General features: G+C 34.9%; 1 protein-coding gene across 13 annotated transcripts in view; it reads left to right on the forward strand.

The window, feature by feature from the left end:
• The window catches only part of LOC100741138 (glutamate receptor ionotropic, NMDA 2B), a 317,617-nt gene that overhangs the window by 265,841 nt on the left and 31,988 nt on the right, over positions 1-19,788 (forward strand). For all 13 annotated transcript variants that reach the window (XM_024366713.2, XM_033320050.1, XM_024366714.2 and 10 more), the window contains one exon: positions 3,226-3,455. In XM_024366713.2, the coding sequence (XP_024222481.1) occupies positions 3,226-3,455 (230 nt within the window). The remainder of the gene's footprint in view (positions 1-3,225; positions 3,456-19,788) is intronic.

Here is a 19,788-nt window from a genome sequence, read left to right on the forward strand (position 1 = left end):
ATTTTACGAAAACTAGTAGTGGAGTTACCATTATAATCCTTAGTCTTCCAATTATACTCGCCAGTGAAGACGCTTTTGTTGATTCGTCTTCGAGTTCCCTAATTAAGTTAGTTATGAGTTTGATAAGTTCTTTAATTGCGAATGAAAAAGTTAACAACGTTTGAAAATTATTTAACATGCCTTGAACAGGTTTGAAATAAACAAATTATTTTTATTGCAACCGAAATCGCGAGATTCATTTTTCATATAACAAACTAAAAAGTTTCCTAGTACTTTACTTCAACGCTATTCTACCTTCGGATAGCATGTCCCGTCTCACATTTAAAATATAAATTGCAACGCGAATTGACATTGCATATTACCAAGCTTTCTATTTTGGCCTTTTCTGAAATTTGGCAAGAAAGAATACACAATCGTGCATAAAGTAAATAAAATAGTATCGATTTTCCACCACCGGAACAAATAATGCTGGAAAATATCGAAAACTGAGAAATATTTGCATCAGCCTGTTCCAGCGAATTCGATCGAATATACGCACATACGTACGTGTTTCAAACTTTTCGGAGCATTCTGACAACGGAGAGTAAATACTTTATAAAAATCACTGCGTGTTAATAAATCGCACGCGAAATGCTATCGCGATAGCTGAAAGTTAAAATTGCACCTTCGCTGAAGCAGCAACGAGGAACTTTTTATTGCACGTTTGCCGCTTCGTGTTTCAAACGGTACGCGACAAATTTCAATTTTTAGAAACATTCACGTTCACGCGAAAGCAACGTAATCAAAGGAATATTTGGATTTTCTTCCGATTCCAAAGCATTTGTTACCAGCAACTAATCGGTATACATCGAACGAGTATTTGTTTCTGACGTGTTGCTGTGTTTCTTATTTTTCTCATCTGTATCGCTTTGAGCGAAAACAAGTAACAAGTAGCAGATTTTATTACTGACAACAGTAACGCGACGGAATATGCGCGAACGTTAGACAGCAACGTGTTCAAGAAAAATGAGACACCAATAGAGAATTCCTCGCTGTTTGTTCAATGAGAGTGTGGTATAAGATCCATCCTGTTTCCGAGTCGAAAGACAGGATATGTCGCGACGAATAGCGGTAATCTAGAGTGAAACTTTGTAATTAAATCGGACGAGCAGCTCGAGCCCTTGTGGATTCCGCTAATTATACATTCCCCTTATTTCCGCACAACAGAAACACGATAACGTTGTATCGTGTCTACGCTATGGATAACATTCTATGACAATGCTGCATCGTTTCTCACAATTAGCTCGAAATCGAGATAGCAACTATTCTCAAGTATGAAGTATCGTTGGCAGAAATTAGAGAGCAGAACGAACAGCTTGAAGAGCATAACTGGACCAGTAACCACGGGTTCTGTAGTAGGATGATTGCAACATTGACAAATTGTTTGGGTTAGTGGCGCTGAAAAATGACTTATACGTAGAGTCTATGGTTACTGGCTCGGTTACGCTGTTCACGGTAACTGAAAAGATACAAAAGAGATTTTATCAATAGAAAATTTTATGGAAGTATAGGAATTTTTTGAATAAATATCGTAACTCCACAGGCACATTTTGCATTGAAAAGGGTAAGAGAAGGAGCAAAATTTACAACGCGTTTGCATAGTACGCGTTGAACTTTTATTTAGTTTGTCGAGTTTGCTGATGCAACGTGGAAGCTAAACTCAGGATCACGATTTTTCGCATGCTGAACAAATTACAAACGATTCGCGAACTGTCGAGTCAGGACAAACGTCGCAGTATTCTTTGACCGCACTTGAAATCCAGCTTCCATAACTCTGGCGATTTTATTTCCTCCGAAAGAAATAACAGTTTGTTGATAAAAAAAAAAAAAAAAATAACTTGTAACGAACGTATTCTGAACTTCTCCATAATTAACCGTATTACGGTTATAAATAGATATATTGTTTGTCATATTTATAAGCACGTGATAAATAATCGCCTGACAGAGATAAAAGTGAACTGGTTATAAAACGTCGGAAAATATTTTCATAAATTTAATGTTTGTACTTTTCATACCATTCATATTAAATTAAACTCTCTTATTATACTGGCATTTTGATAGATAGGTTTCGTGTATTAAAATGATATATTTTCACAAACACCAACAATAACGCGAATATCGAGTTAATCAATACTTTCAAGGCTTCTGTTCTCTCTATATTCTCGTATTTTTTCATTCAAAACGTTCGCTAAATATCAAATTCCAGTTGATAGAAGGGAAAAGCTACAGAATTTGTACAAAGTGTTTGATGATCATTTATAAATATGGAATACATCAAATTGTACGATATAAAGACAAAATCTGTACGAAAATTAATTACTGACACATCGTATAGGTAATGGAAATTTTATTATCATTGAACTTGTTAACTATCACGAAATTAACCCTTATCACTTCAATGCAGTCTTGCGTTTGACAGCTTCGTTTCCAATTGGAATGATAAGGGTTAAGCAATCTCTTATCCGAAATTAGCGATGCATTGTGTTTGCGTTAAATGTAGCAATTGGTGGCAATTATTGCCGATTAACGTTGAAAGATCAATCGGGGGATAAGATTCCGCGTAAAAAGTATTTCAGAAAATAATGTGCGAAATTAAAAAATGCCACTGATTGCAAGATAAAAAATATGAATACCGTGCCATCGGAACCCCACCAATACCTGTAAACGTCGGCTCCTGGATATTTTCTCTCAATCATAGACAAGTCTCAAATAGTATAAAACGTTAACGTGTATTTGATACTGAACGGAATAGCAAAACTATCTTCCTGTCGCACAGATTACATACATACAGTGAAATATATGCATAAAAATACATACAGGACAAATGTAAGTGGACAGGCAGTGACAGTAGATATGAATGAAGGTCGATCGAATTATAAATAGCGTTATAAATTCAAGTTTCATTTATTGTACATCCCTATAGTGCATGGGCTATTTGGTAAATAATGAAAATTAATATTTACATCTTTGCGCAAACAAGCAATATTTAACGAAACTTGGTTGATCCCTTTTCCCACTACCAGCCCATTTATTTTTGTCGTCGACTGTAAGTACAAAGAAAAATGGACGTTGTATTAAGAGAAATGCTCAGGAACACGTGTCTCCGCGATAGCCAGTATTACGTATCATCTATCAAGCGAAACAACCTTCTGATTTATCAATCTTTCGTCTCATTTGTGGCAACAGATCGGCGTGTGGAAATCCTGGAAGAAGGAAGGTCTGGACATCAAGGACATCGTATGGCCAGGAAAAACTCATACACCACCGCAAGGAGTGCCGGAGAAGTTTTATTTGAAAATAACCTTCTTGGAGGAGCCGCCCTACATCAATCTCGCGCCTCCAGATCCTGTGACCGGAAAATGTCTGGTGGATCGTGGTGTTCACTGTCGAGTAGCCAAAGATTCCGACATGGATGAGTAAGTTCGCTTCCTTTTTGTCGTTGAAATCTTCGCCGGTCGATGAAGCCCGGATCTTTGCTCTCATGTACGCTAAACAGTTCGGAAAATACTGACACCCATGCCGGTATTATCAATTTTCTTCCCTTTAAACGCCTCTGCGTGAAACTTAGGTTCGAGAGCTTGTATATACCGGACCTGACCCGTCGGTCAGTTTTTATTTTTGTTCGCTCTTTAGGGAGACAGGATGCAGTAGGGAGATAAGACGAAAAAGAAATATAGGGAGAAGTTTTATTTTCGTGTTATTTATGAGGATAGAGGGAGAGGAACGTTAAGGGTGGACAGCAGGGAAATATTAAGGTGAATATTCGTTGGAAATCTCGGGGAACGGAAATTTAAAAACTTGTTTTTTTGAATCATGAAAAATTAAAATTTAAGGAAGAAACAAGCTTAACGAATTTCAAAGAAGACGTCATCTTACTCGTGACATTGTTTAAATGATATTAATGATATTGTTTAAAAATATCTTTGCCAATCAAATTTTCAATAATTAATCTCTAATTAAATTTTCCTCGGACTCAATTTTAATAGGTCAAACGTAGACTCTAAACAGCGATATCTTGTTCAAATCATTCGAAGACTTTCAAATGTAATTTCATCAAGCATAAGTTTCGATATATCCAAGTGTAGTACTACGCAAGGATTGCAGAAATTGTAATCTATAAATATCTCTTCTTCGAGATAATAAACGGCAATTTATCTAGGTTCCCAGAAGGTAAGCCCTTCGTTTAGATAATGCGCCCCGGCGGACTCGTTTGCAACGTGTTAACGTAGTTAGTCGCTACATTTGAACTCGACGCTTTTTCCCTTGCACTCACGCAAGGGACTACCTTCGCGAAGTCTCGCTTTAATTTTGCAAGGAATCCTGTTGGATCGAAATTATACTTGGGAAGACCTTCGCAACGGGTCTAATATAGTTAAGTTTTCCGTTGAAGCACGAGAAACGTACGTTTGCAGTACTAGTAGATTATTTTTTAATTTTAGACCTGTGAGCTTCATAAAGAAGACAAATATTAGAAAATGTGTAAAAATACAGGGAGATATTATGGAACAGGATGCTTACAGAAGGCGTATTAAAATTATAAAATGTTGAATCGAAATCGAAAAAGTAAATCAGCTTTGCCGCTTAATCTTCTTTTGGAAAACAATTTTTCATATTTTTGCGAAATATATTTGAACAAAATCCAACGTTTATTTACAGATATATTCGTTTATTAAAATAATTTTGATTATTTAATTAAATCAAGCAAGATTACAGACACCATCTTTTTTTAAATCATAAAACAGGAATTTATTTGGGATTAGAGTACTTAGGTACCTGTTAGAAAAACATCTAATACTAGAACTAATTTAGCTATCTAATAACATAATTCTAGATAAATTAGACATTCGTAAAAACACTTCCATAAATACATACCAATTAGAAACTAAAAAATCAACGTCAATTAATATATCCGATCGTATGTGAATCATGAACTTTGTTATTTTCCATCTGGAAAATAAGAGGCTGTTAACACGACGCAGAGATTTCGTTGCACCTATGTTATACGACAACTTAAATGCATGCAGTAGTTACCACTAATCAGTTTTCTGGAATTGCGACACTGTAACTGAGAGAGGTAAATAGAAACGGGAGACAAAGCGAGCGAGTTCAATTCGCAACTTCGCAGTTCATGTCGCGAAATCCACGAGGAAAATTCAATTTCGGCTGACAGCTGTCCGGATCTCGCTATTATTCTTTCCATTCCTATCCTTTCGAGGATTTCTTATCGCGAACGTCATTGTTTTTTCGCGTTCCGTTCCTCTGTATTAACGTTCCACCAGCTCCGCTGAAATTTGTATCGTTTCTTGTTGCTGGAACGTTTATTTAAATGCAACAAATAACTCGATTAACGTGAAACTCGGAAACGAATTAGAGGTTGCTACTTGTCACTCGGGTAGTACGTTTCTTTGTTTCTTCGTGAGAGAATGGGAAGTGAGAATTGTTTGGAAAAAGGCCTGAAGGGCGTGGAAATTTTAAATACTCTTTAGTTATATCACTGATTTGCTGGAACAATGACGCGATTGAGAAAAGTAGATTTCTTTTAAAATTAATGAAATTCGTCGGTAATTTTCAAGAACTCTATAAATTGTTTAGGAGTCTTTAAACATGTTACAAAGGACGCTAAAACTTCCCTCTATATGTGTTCTAAATATTTATATTGTACGAGTCCGTAACTTCACAGAATAAAAAGTAAAGAAAATTAATGAGATTGTATACGATACAGCGTTGATACGATAAGCATCTAAAATTTAGAAAATCTCGGAAAGTGGAACGAGCGCTTTGATCTATTGGCTCACATAGATGTTATTCCTGTGTAATTGGAAACTTACAAATTACTCCATTAAATCGTAGCAAACGTTACAACTGGACTATATGAATTCTTATTCACATTCACGTTCATAGAAAATTTGAAAGCACAAAATTGCATAAAATATACATGATGTGAAAAAATATATAAAATCAAAGTGTAGTGCTTTGTATAGTGCTTGGTGGGTAAAACAATTTTTTATCGAGGTTCTATTTTCTCAAATGTATTGTCGAAAACGTGAATATACATAAAAATCCACAGTCTAATTACGACAGATATTCAAAAAGTTCTTCATGCTTCAGTCCCGAATTTTCCATCCCCATATTCCCTAATTATGTCAATTTGCATAAATTTGTAGATGACACATTTTCACAACCAGAGATTTTATAAAACGCGATCAAAATCCACGAAATTACAAAATATGTCGAACGTAGCGGAAAATGCGTTTTGCAGGAAAGCTTCGATGCTTCGAGGACAATATAGGCAAAGGCATTAAAAGCAATTCGATTCGTAAGGTCGTGATCGCGAATAATGAATCGATTTCGACGACTACATCGCGTGGAATAACTCGAAAATTGTTGAACCGTAAACATGAACTTCAAGAATGACGCACGACTAACTCGATAGTAACCAGTTGACAACGGAACGGTTTCAGAAATTGAAATTCCTCTCGCGGAGGAATGCGATCGACGCGTGCGTGAGGCCGAAACGAAATTCATGACATGGATTAAACGCGAATCAATTTTCCACGCCAATTGATCGAACGTGCACGTTAAGCTACAACGTGTATCATGTAAGAAGTTCCTTGCGAAAAATAACTTCGATTCGAATATCGCATTACTTGTACTATTTCTCAATTGTGGTTCGTACATTTTTCTCACGGAGCTTTCGATAAGCTTGAGCAAGAGAACATCCATTTTACGAATTTCAAGGTTATATTTCATTTTATTCAATATTTTATTCAGGAATTTTATTATCTTTGTCAGTATATTAACAGTTTGATAAATGTCCTCTGTTGCTTGTCGCAACATAAGCTTGTCCTTTCATAGATATTAGAATTTATAACTTATATTGAATCTTTCTTGAGAATCGTCTACATTTAAAAGATGAAACCGACTCTTAAAGTTAGGGTTGGAAACACATTTTCCGGAATATTTTGGAAAGTATAACCGTCTCCATTTGTTTAAACAACATGCTAAAATTAGGAATTTTTATGAATTATTCTGATAAATTTTTCCTGCAAAGTACGCCGATTTTAATTATAAATACGTTTGTAGCTTACACAATCACGTTCAAAATAACAGAGCGAATGTTTTCAAGTATATCTATTTATTCTTAAGAAACATTCTTCGCATATTAAATTCTTTTCAAAGATTCTTTTCGTCATCTAAGAATGTCACAACAAATAAGTAATAAACAAACAAATAGGTAATAGTAAATAATAGATAAACATAAACCTGATCATGATCGAGAGACTTGTGAGACTTCAGGGTCATGAAAGTTGACTGGCGCCAGCCAAGAGTCATGCGCGTGCCCAACGTCACCCCTGGGGTCGTTGAACATTCAACCACGAGGCGATGCCTAGCCGAGTTCCTCGACCTTCCACTCACGACAGATTCCTTGAATTAAGGATAACGTGAAGGGAATCTCTAGGTTGCAAGGTCGAATTAAACAAGTCCCCAACTTCAAAGTGACGCCAAGAAATTTAACGCGATCGACGTCATCGATTCCAAATTATAATTATAAATATCTTTGTGTTTTAGATGAAAATTTTTCTATGGATTTCTTTCTATAAAAACAGGAACGTCATGTGAAAATGAAGGATTATCGTTGGACAAGTAGTTCTTGTTTCTTTCTTTCTGAAATTGTAAACTTGAAACCAAAGGGATTTACTCAGTTACGAATTAACTCTGCAAGTATTCGATGCTCTGGATATAAATATTTTTAATACAAAACAAGTAATTTGCTGTAATAATACCTATGTACTGATATTTACCATAGACAATATTCTATATATATTTTCACTTGTATAAAATCCCACGAAACGGATGAATTCTATTTAGAGAATATTAATAATTCATACTAATGAGATCTAAATGGTGAAATATTTCAAAACCCTGAAGAAAATTAGTTTCTAAGTAAAAACACGCAGGCGTTCGATTGATTAATTTAAGTCAACGGAATACTTAAACCCGGTTCATTCCTTTGAACGAATTCCCTTTGAATTTTTCCCATCGAAAACTTTCCTTTCATAATTGCGAAAGGGAAAGCGTCTACAAAGTTTTACTTTCTTTCATCGCCATACAATTTCGTCCTTGTCGACAAGTGTCACCTGGAAGGTTGCGTTATTTCGCGGATAATTAGAAAGCGGAGGTTGAGGAAGTCCGTGGTTTGCTCGAGATTATTTCCCTGCGCGGTGTAATTAAAAATTTCGATTGTCGGATAAAGTACAAGGTCGAAAAGAAAGCGGCCTGGTCGAGAGGAAGAAAAAAGGAATATCGCGAACCCGGTTGAATGCTCGCTCGTGGCCGAGTTAGCGATGGAATCGCTGTAATTGAAAGAGTCACGACAGAAGCGGCACGGGAAGGTTGAAAATTGCCCGAGCTGCGGTTATGATTGGTTCTGTTCGCTTGTATTTACTCGAAGCTCGTGCACTGGTCACAGAACGCTCACAGATATTTAAACGGTTTCCAAATAAAAACATCGACCCACTCTGTCGAGTATCGATTCAAATCTAAATCTGTATCCTTAAATATTTGAATTCATCCGGGCAAATTTGCAATTTTCCTCGATTTCCATTCCACTCGTTTACCGTATAAACGCGTTTTCTTTTCTTTTTATTTCTTTTTTTTTGTGGGGGGAGGAAGGGGAGGTATTCAAGGAAACGTTTCGATTCAAAGGATCAAATTTAAATTTCTTCAACTTCATTTTCACTTCTGCTATCACGTTTGTTCGTGTTTGTGGAAGTTTAGAATCACTGCGTGTCATAAAATCTAACGATAACTGACACGTAGAACCCAAGAATTGGAAAATAAATTATGTAACTTGAAATTTAATTACGTTAGAAAGCACGTCAGATCTACAGGAATAAAAGAATATCGAATAAACATATTGACATCTGTAGTAGTAATTTGAAATTAATAACAAAAATTACGAAGAAAGTTCAATGTGATAAGATCGTGGCAGAGATAAAGATCGTGACAATTTCCAAGCTTTTGATCGATCATACGTATCCTCTGAGTAGGTGTATAATATTTACATTTCTGGAGTTTCCGGAATCCAAAAGCTTTTATAATTCATTAATTAAGAACTCGTAAATGAAGCAGTACATAGGTTCATCAATCAACGAAACAAACAAAAGAAATTAAATAATGACACAAACCATAAATTTTGCACATCTTTCTCAAACTTTGCACCAAGTATTTCATCGTCGCTTAATAAAAGAACAAAATAGGGTAAATTTTTCGATATTTTCTGGTATATTCATACAAGAAGGAAATACCCTTACGCTCAATTTCATTCAGAAGAAACTGGTCTTATGTTCTATTCCGAAAATGGATTTCGATATTAGGGGCTTTAGCAGCAAGGAGGAAACATTTTAGGTAACAGGGTCCTTTCCCAGGAGCGAAGCTTTTGGCATATTCGAAGTTCTTTCGGAGTAAACGTAAACTCTCGTCCCTTGTTCGATCATTGGACGGCGTAACCGAGTCTCTAAAGGCAAAACCGATTCTTCTCTCTTTGGATTTCCTTAGAGTGGAACGTTTCCATGTTTGTAGAATCGTGTGCATAGAAAAGGAAAGAATGAAGATACTGTAAAACAAATCTAAGAAAAGAGATAAGGTTAATGGAGATACAGCAAGTACCGGAGTTTCCAACGACGAGAATCAATTTATTTCGATGCCATTCGCCTTGAAAATGGTCTTCCTGCTCGACATCGATAGTTAGTGTCGCTGCGAGAGTACGAACGAGAACAAAACACCATTTTATACGAATCACTTTTATACAGATACAAAGGAATAATTAGACTTCCACGTGTTTCTATAGCAAATAAAATAGATGTAAAATAGAAAATTGTATTAACAATTTTTTAATTTTTGCAAAATATCATATTGTATTTGCTCTCATTTTTCTGACAATGAAATTTGTTTTATTTCAATGATTATAGAAACATAATAACGCGGATCACCGATGTCTACCGTGTCTGCAAACGATGTGTTTAATAGGAGACAATGTTTTAAAATAAATTTCGATTCACAGAAAGGTAATTTAAATTCCTTAGAAAATAGATCTCTATCGTGATGAGAATTTCTTCTAACATCTGAAAGAGATTGTTTTACTCGATCGCAATATTTTTTACCAGTTTATTAGGAAATAATTCGATAGAGGACAATAAATGTTATGTGTTGGAATACAACGATATTAATCGCATACAGATGAGGTGATTGATCGAACGGATTCTTCACTAGACACTTCACTAGCGTGCGTTCGTGAGATGTATCGCGGCGGCTAGCGCGTGTATGCCCTTTCGAGAATTCGGCGGAAGAAGCGTAAGGATATGGATGGAACATTGGGCACGTCGAGAAGCTACTAGAAGGTTCCGTGACACATGTGACGCCACACAGACAACTACACAGGTCACACTCTTTACTGCATAGAGAGTGGGGTTCGAAACCTTTTCAAGGGTCATGGGTCACTAAGCCAGCCAGTCTGAGAATAAGTAGCCAACTGTCTACATTCCACAACACACTTATATTTCCTGTAATAATTGTTTAATAAATTTCACATAATATTATTTCAACATAAACATTGTGTCTTCCACAGATTATTAATCTTAATTCCGAGATTAAATTCTAACATTATAACATAAATATCGAATTAAAATATCGAAAAAATGACCTCGTTAAATTTATTCATTTTGAAAAAAACACCTACCCGCGAACCGATGTATCTCTTTAAAAATATATCAATAGTAAGAATAGGAGGTTCAACTACACGCGAGGGTGGTTTTTAATCTACTCGAACGGCACGTTCCGTTTACGTTTGGTTTGCTCTTATATAAAAGAATTCAGCTGCATTGGCAGTCACACTTTTGCCAGATGTATCAGACGTCTCATGTATCATTGCGAACGAGGGATTCTAGAATTAAATCGAGCGGAGAAAGATACACGGGCGAGCTCATCATAGCCTTCGCTAGAGATAGAGGTTGAATTTAGGACACCAGGAGCGGTGAACTTGCGAGCGATGAAACGATATGAGATTTAACGTGGAACGTTACTCGAATTCCTTGTTTTTTCTTTTGCCATTGTCTTTTAATTTCCGGTATAGCAGCTGAAATGTTCGCTCGAAACGCGATTTCAGTGGAAAATTTCAGAGGAGAGAAGAATTCATTTCTTGATGATGATTTCTTTTATTAAATTAAATAAATTGTGCATAATCTCTGATGATATAAATAGAATATACTGGATGCAATAATAACACTGTAAATAAAAATTGTAAAGAAAATTTTTATCTTAATTTGTATAGGGAGAGAATTAATTCTGTCGATACTGAAAAATAATCTGTTGAATTTTTAATGTGACTTTTAATTTAAGAGAAGGCAACGAAAGTAAAATAAACTAAGCTAAAAGCTAGTCTCAGATACAAACAAACAAAAAACATGGATTCTGTGATTCGTGTAAAGAGAATAACGACAGCACAATACATCGAAATTTTTAATCGAACGAAATCGAAGCATGTGTCTGGCATATCCGCAGATTTCTTGAATATAAATTTTTCCTGGTAAACCAAGTTTTTAAGATTTCACGCTCAGTAACATTTTCCTCGGCTTCTCCGCAATATTTTGTATAAAAACGCGCGCAGAGAGGGTAAAAGAACTACTTCAAAAGAACTACGTTACTCAAGCGGCCATTAAATTTCCGGCAAACGTGATCGCTTGAACGCCTTGTTTGGTCCTAACGTATTAATGTGTAAGATCAGCTTGTACCCTGAAAGGCTCGAAGTTTCTTTCATACTATGTCAATAATATTTCTAGTTGATTCCGTGTTAGTAGTTCTGAATCACAGAAATGAAAATATATTTAGGACGTTGTAGTATGCAAAAAATCGTTTTCATCGATTTAGATAAATATCTTGAGTTCATAAGAGAATGGATAAAGTTACTACAGAGTGTTTACTCGAGTATTAGATGTTTTATAGTAACGTCGTAGCGTGAAGTGTACGATGCAATTGAAAATAATAGCTTCATGGAATGTTTTATTTATTATAACGCCGTTCACTATGAATTTTTACTATGAATTCCTCCGGCATAATTTCGTTTCACGCGTCTCCATTTTTTATGTACACACGTATACGTACATATATCATACTCCACGTCTCTTAGAAGAAATATAGACTCGAAGAGAAACTTGTTTCGCTTACTAAATATTATAAAACTATCGAACGGCACGAGACGAATTTTACGTTTAAAGAGATAGGTTCTTCCCTTGCGAATAACGCATACCTTTTGATTCATCTCTCTACTTTAGAGTTGAACGATATCGACAGACAACAAACATAGTACCATAGTAGAAACTGAACTCTTATTTCTATACTTTATGGATGAATCATAGTACATAGCGTAATGCTCTTTATCGAGCCACAAACCAGGAACATTTTGTCCTTTCAATTCGAATTGCTCGTCTTCTCTCTTAATACTGCTAACAGATAGATAGATTGTTTCGCTTAACAGAGGACTCTCTTTCTCTTTGTAAAGCAATTCTCTTTCTATTATACGATAATCGAAATTCTCTTTCTTGGTCAGTTTCATTATTACTATGATAAATGAATGGATAAATGAATTCTTGTAGCTTTCGATGTGTGACCTACGTACATTCGCTTTCTTTCGTTTAACGTTATAATCACGTTACGATAAAATAAAAAATTATGTATATATATATGGACGGAGACGTTTATTCGATAAAATGACGAATACGAAAATAACTGGAAAGCTTCTTACAGCTAGCTCAAGCTTTTTATGAAAACAATGTTGTGAAAAATGTACTATTTACGCTATGATAAAGAATCTACTTACTGGCTCAAACTTAAAATCGAATTGACAACCAAAGTAACCAATAAAAAGCTGCTTAACACCGAATCAAAGTCTGTTATTCATACTATGAGAAATACCTGACTGCATAGAATCGCACAACGGAGTCGTGAAGCTTCTGACACGCTGCACGTTGAAAAGAGAAAGACTCCGAGAGTACTCGGAGGAGGAATCATATTCGTTTTTCCTCGCTACATCGCAGCAGCATTATGAGCAAAACACGATCGCAGCGAAGAAGGTCGCTATTGCGTTAAGCATATCCGTAAACCGTCTCTGGTTTATATTTTTTATTTACGCATAGCTCTCTGCGTTATATCGCTTCACGCATTTAAACATTACTGGGCTTTTTAAAATGGTGAAAACCGCATCAGAATTTGTCCAGCGGTTCTCGAGATTTGCCCAAACACACAGACGTTTACCGCCAACTTTATTTTATTTATTTCCTCGTTAAATTTGTTACAAATGCATAAATATCCATAATCTAGTAATCAAGAAAAACGACGAAGAAAAATTTCATTCAAACCAAATCGTACCACATTTCCGTCTATTTCATAATCTACACGGAAACCGCTATCAGCGGCCGATCATTAACGAATTTTCCAGCTCTTCAAACTACGATACATCATTTGTACGACATACGAAAGGTTTATTAATCGCTAATTATTATTAATTATTGTTAATCCGCGACTACTTTCATCTTCCGCTTGCTACATCCTTTCGCGGCGGAAAGGTTGGACGAATGGAAATATACCGATATTATCGTCCGGCATTACATCGATTTCCACAGCCACTGGTGGTCTTGTTTTAATCCTGGCCACGGTATTCTCATCGAGTTAATCCCCGAACTCGATTCGCGAAAACGCCAGCAAGAGGATTGCGCTCCGTTTACACGAAAATGCTGCTCGAATCTGCGGCGTTGTGCGATGGCCCTTCACAATTTCTAACTCATGGAAATTCATGTTATACCGAGCATTGCGGACACGTACGTTGTTGGAACGAATGCCATGAGTAAGAATCAGCACGTGTAGCACGTTCTTTTCTCTTTTTCAACATTTTCTTCTATTAAGAATTAAGAATCTGATATAATTCTACGGAGCGATCCTGCGTTCGATTCTTCAATCAGCTTATTCTGTTTTATCGCATTGCTTTCAAGCTTGTATTGATTTCAGTTACACGACGGATTATTTTGAGAGACTGATTTATCAGATTCCTTGCTATCTGATTTCTTAGGGAAGGTATTCTTCTTACAATTAGTTCAATCGGTCATTTTTAAGTACTAGAGACAAATCTTTCTACGTCTAAAAACATACTCAAATATTAAATCTTGGAAAGCTATTACGAGTATAATTTCAGCCCGTGGAAATTTCGTTTTCATATTATTGTTGAGAATTGTGGATCTTAATTGCCGAAATAAAAGTAAGGGAACACTAAGGTTACACTTAGAATTCATATTAAAATAGTTTTAGACTTACTTAACAAACGCTTTCCAGGATCTTCGTCGATATACATTTGCACGCGTCTCAGCACTTTCTTTGTCTCACCATCTTCCATACCACACTGCCAACGGAATAGTTACATTCGTCTGTTTTCCACGCGCACACACATACTTCACACATTCATATTCACGTACGTGTGTCACTACTACGCCACCAATCTAGTCTAGCGCACAAAATTATACATATCTCATTTTTATCTCATAATTATCATCCAATAAAAATACCATTGCAATGTTACTGTTTGTAACCGCTGCAAACAATAATTTGTTTATTTTTCATTTAGTGCGGAATAACGCTAAAACATCTAACTCTACTTATTTAACTTTATCAATTTTTTAATGTAAAAAAGGGTATGAATTTTTATCCATGATAGTCTTCAAGTATTAAAACTAATTATTTAAATCATTAAATCCATTTCTTACTGATTGGATGTTATTCCCTATCGCGTCAAACTAAAAGATCATCATACCGACTAATATAGACTATTCTTAATTGCTGAAATTTTTAATCTACACATAAATTCAAGTGATCCGTACAGCCAGCGAGGAATTAATTAGAATTCAACCTTTAATGCATGTTTTATGCAAAACGGAAGAACTTGCCACCTGAGAAAAGGGATGAGACAAACTTTAGGAAGAGCTTCCCTTGACTCCCTAAATACGTAATTGAGCAGAGTTTAGCTAAGTGGGAGAATATCCTTCCACTCGAAGTAAATGGAAAGGGAAAATTAGAAGTGTATTTGTTAATGAATGATATAAATAAAAATGAATATCGTGGAAAGAATATCTACAGAGTATTTGATGCCATTGATCCTTTATTTCGACGATTCAGATGCTCAAACCTTATTTCTCTAATGCAAACAAGGAAGCTTTTGTAATTGAAGCCGATATTAACTAGGCAACGATAGGCGAACTACTCGAAGATAGAAGCTTCAAAACGTCTTACTTGACGCTAATATCTACCGATACTAACTGGAGTTTATTTATCTTCGATCAAATTTTCAACATTCTGCACGGTGTCTTAGAGGTAAATTCTCACTCACTCCTCAGTTAAGTGATCCAAGTATAATATCATTAATACTCAGCAAATCCCTAATTATTTCAAGTCTTAAGCCAACAGCGTATAGTAACGTAATTTTTGTCACTTATGCATGTACTAGTGAGAGCTTTTACACGCTTGTTGAATACCATTATATTTAAAAATATATAATATCTACATTTAAAATATATAATATTATCACAATATTTATAACATGAACATAATCGACCAAACATAATATTTATGAAACTTGCAGTATAGTAGGACGAGATCTATAGTTGTGAATTACATAGTGATCACTGTTTATTTCAACGGCAAAAAGTGATCTCGGTTACGAAGCAGAAACGCAAAATTCTGAAATACAGAAATTAGAATAATTCAAGATTTTCATAACGATATTTCCGCAAAATTATGGAAGTATGTTAATTCAAGTGTAAAACTATGCTCATTAATGTTCTGTGTTAAATGTCTAGATTAACAACTAAAGTACAAAAATATTTAAATTTAAGAGGGAAAAACGTGCAGAATTAATTAATAATTGTATAAAGCGATATTAGGCGTGTTACAGGCGTTCGATAACGAGGTGGTTACCAAAAAAGCAATTAATGGCACGCGATTTTGTTTCGTCCTTTTAAGAGCCACAAGAGAGGCAGCAAGTGGACAAAGTAGTTTGCAATGATGGCCATAAGAAGGCTACGATGCGATGGCTGTTGGTACCAGCTGCTAGAGACAAAACAAAGTTTCAGAGACACGTAAAACTCTTCCTCAGTTTTGACGTTGCTGTCCGATACAATTTATGCTGATGTGCAGTAACTTTCCGAGTGGAAAGCGATCGAGAAGTAGCGACGGAACTCTCCAAACGTTCCCTTACAATTTAGTGACAAACGATCTTTCTTGATACATAAGCTTGTTTCTCTAGCAGAGAACGTTTACAATGTGATTTTGCTAAAACCTTTGTTACGTAAAATAGAAATTTAGAAACTCATCAAATATTGTGGAAACTTCATTAAACAAGTTTGTAACTTTGTTGTTGTTTTCTAGTAATTTACTATTATAAATAACATATTATATCTTTGACAAAATTGATCATTTAATTCGAGAATTTTCTCTATTTTGATTGTTACTGAGTGTTTTATAGAAACCATTAGTAAAATTAAGTGTCTGACAAAAAAAACTTTAAAGCTTTTAAATCATCCAAAATCAAATAATATAACTCAAATCGTTTGCGTTGTAATCATTTATCTAATTGAGGGTTAACATCCTGCTTCATTGAATCGAAGACACGTTACACCGAACGTTAAACAATACTCGTTCGTCGTACGCAAATGAGCAACGCGTGCGTAAACTCGCGTACGCATTGAATCTTAATTAAGCCTCGCGTCAGCATGTGGACGCAGACTAAACAAACATCATTGAGGAAGTATAACGAGAAAAGATGTTTGCATCCTTCTAATTGTTCAGAAGAGCGTTCGCTAAGATGGTAAATTTTCAGCTTCAATGTACAGTCGTTGACTTTCGTCTTCCAAATTCCAACTCTAAACTTCCAACAATGAACTTGTAACTTCTAATTATTAGTTGTGTAAGCCCGTGTGTGCACGAAACTTCTAGATATTGGCTTCCAATTCAAATTCGAACTTCCAACTCACAACTGTTACTTTCAATTGCTAACATTCAAATTCCAGGGAGTATTAGATTTTGTAGTATATACGTTCGCTCACCTTTCGACGTATACATTTCGAGGATTGTTATTAAGATTTTACTTACGCTTTCTACAATTCCATCGAAGAAAGTACCATGACCCTATTAAATGATAACTGAGAAAATTTCCTATCTTATATTTATTTTTAATTTATTTTTAAACTAACCGATTACGAGAAATAAAACAAAGGTCATTATTGAATGTTCAAAGGGTAATCGAGACAATATAATCTCAATGTACTGCTATATTAATTAAGGATAGAATTGTTGTCTCTGTGGTAAAATTGAAAGTATATTCCATATTGACCTTTTTGTAAATGGATAAGTAGTATAGAGGAATATTTGCTATTACACATTCCATTGCTCATACGTATCGTAACGTTCCTCCCTTTATCACTATAATTATTATAGCCAAGAATGAATTATCAATTATATCCATACTGTGTCTGCCTCGTTCAGATATATCTTTATTGTACTGTATCTATTGTAGCGTATGTACTATTGCAGCAAATAGTGCAGCATCGACTGCTGATAATACCTGTGATTTTAATTCCATCAAACATTTGCTTACGTTTGGCATTATTCGTTACTAACACAAATTCTGATGCTTCCTATCCTCTTTGGAATGGCAAAGGGAATTACGCATAATGGAGCAAATTGTTTGATGTTTGCTTCGATGCAAGAGAAATCATCCGTTTACAGTACCTCACATTACGTTCAAATGCAGGTTTTGTATGACATGTGAGCTGAGTATATTTTATAAATTCTCTAACGTATGTGCACCATGTTATATATTTAGATACACGCTTCTTCTTGTTACGAAGAAAATAATGTTCATAATCAAGGTGTACATATCTTGTACATATCAAACAAATGTTTGAATTGAATAGTACTGCAATAAAATGGTACTTAAGTAATGATAACAAGTGATCTCATGATCATATAATACAATATAATTATTTTGCCTATATAATAATGTTATGGTAGCATACTTCAGAATGAAATGTATTCAAATTCAGATAAAATTAATTTTGTTTATCTTGGAATATTAAACATACCTAAACACATTATCTATACAAATTTTTAATCGATTATAAAAATGCTTTTTTTTTGTTTTTCCGAAAAAAATTGCTTTAATTTCTTTAGACATCTGACATTCTTTTCAAATTTTTGTGAGCTTTTGTAAATTTCTTTTAAGCTACGAGTGCAAACCTGCAATGAAATTGAAACGATCCTTTCTGTATATTAAATACATCTCCGACATTTCCCGCCATTACTTTTTGAATTGAGAAACCCGTCCTTCGATATTCCTTTTCCATTGTACACGCATAAGGGATCCTTTATAGTTTCCTCCAGCCACATCCTGCCTCTGCATTCCACTTGATCGACCACGAATCAGTTTTGTGGATATAACAGGAGCAGGTCACTTCCTGTTCCGGTTTATGTACTGTTTCCCCTTCTTGAACACTGTACAGCCCATTTTGAAGCCAGTTTTCATTCAATATCGAATCATACGAAATGGCATGGAAACTTACAATCTCTTCAATGTATCAGACTCGTGTAATGCAATGATAACGAAACATGTTATGTAATACGACAATAATTTAAAAATCTCAAGAAATATTATATTATACGTATTATTAGACTGCGGATATTTACGCAAACTCGTGTTTTCGTAAATATAATTTCAAAAATGAAACTTACATGGACAAGTGTTTTATCTATTAAATATTGTATCAGATGTAGAGTACTTTGAATATTTTATACTATATTGCTGCATATAATCTACATAATGCATTCTGTGCATTTTTAATATCTTTTAATTTGTCGTAAATGCAGAAAAATCTGCAGCTTATCTATTATTAGATCGCGGATATTTATACAAATTTAAATTTGTATGAAAACAAATAAACAGATATTTGGAATTCACGCAGAAATTTATTTCTGCCATTAATTACAATAAAAATATGTTGTATATTTTATGTCTTTCTGTATATCGTATACACCCTGTATATTTTTGCACCTCTGATTTTCAGTGAATACATAAACATCTGCAGTCTACTTACTTAACTCTATATTATGTCATTACGCATTAGCCATAGATATTGAATCTAGTACGCTTAAAATCTACGGTATTCTAAATGGCTCGATCATCTCTTGTCATGATTTCATGTCGAGCAAAACCGATCGGGTGTACTTAATGCGATTTTCACATTCCAAGCATAAATCCAGCTTTTCCTTTACTTTTCTTCTACGTGAGATTCACATCAAATACATTGAGCAGTGGTTATTCCTGAGGACGCATATGAGATGAAGATCTTTCTATCTCCAACGTGCGCTTTCCCTTTTTATTCCCACTGATTCTCTTTTTTTTCTCTTTAACTTGACCCAGCCCATGGGATATTTTACTCGGCAAATGTATTTGAACCGGCAGTATAATTTTACGATAACGTTTTACGACGTACGTATTCTGTCGAAGAAGATTCTTACGAATAAATCGTTTTATTAAATGGATTTATAAAATGATCTATTTTGTTGGTAATTTTATCTGCTATTCTATCCTTCGCCTTTTATTCGAACGCGGTTCGACAGAGATTCAAATTTTCGAGAAACAACGATGATCATGGA

The sequence above is a fragment of the Bombus impatiens genome, unplaced genomic scaffold (genome assembly GCF_000188095.3).
Source record: "Bombus impatiens unplaced genomic scaffold, BIMP_2.2 scf_0233, whole genome shotgun sequence".
Lineage (NCBI taxonomy): Eukaryota > Metazoa > Arthropoda > Insecta > Hymenoptera > Apidae > Bombus > Bombus impatiens.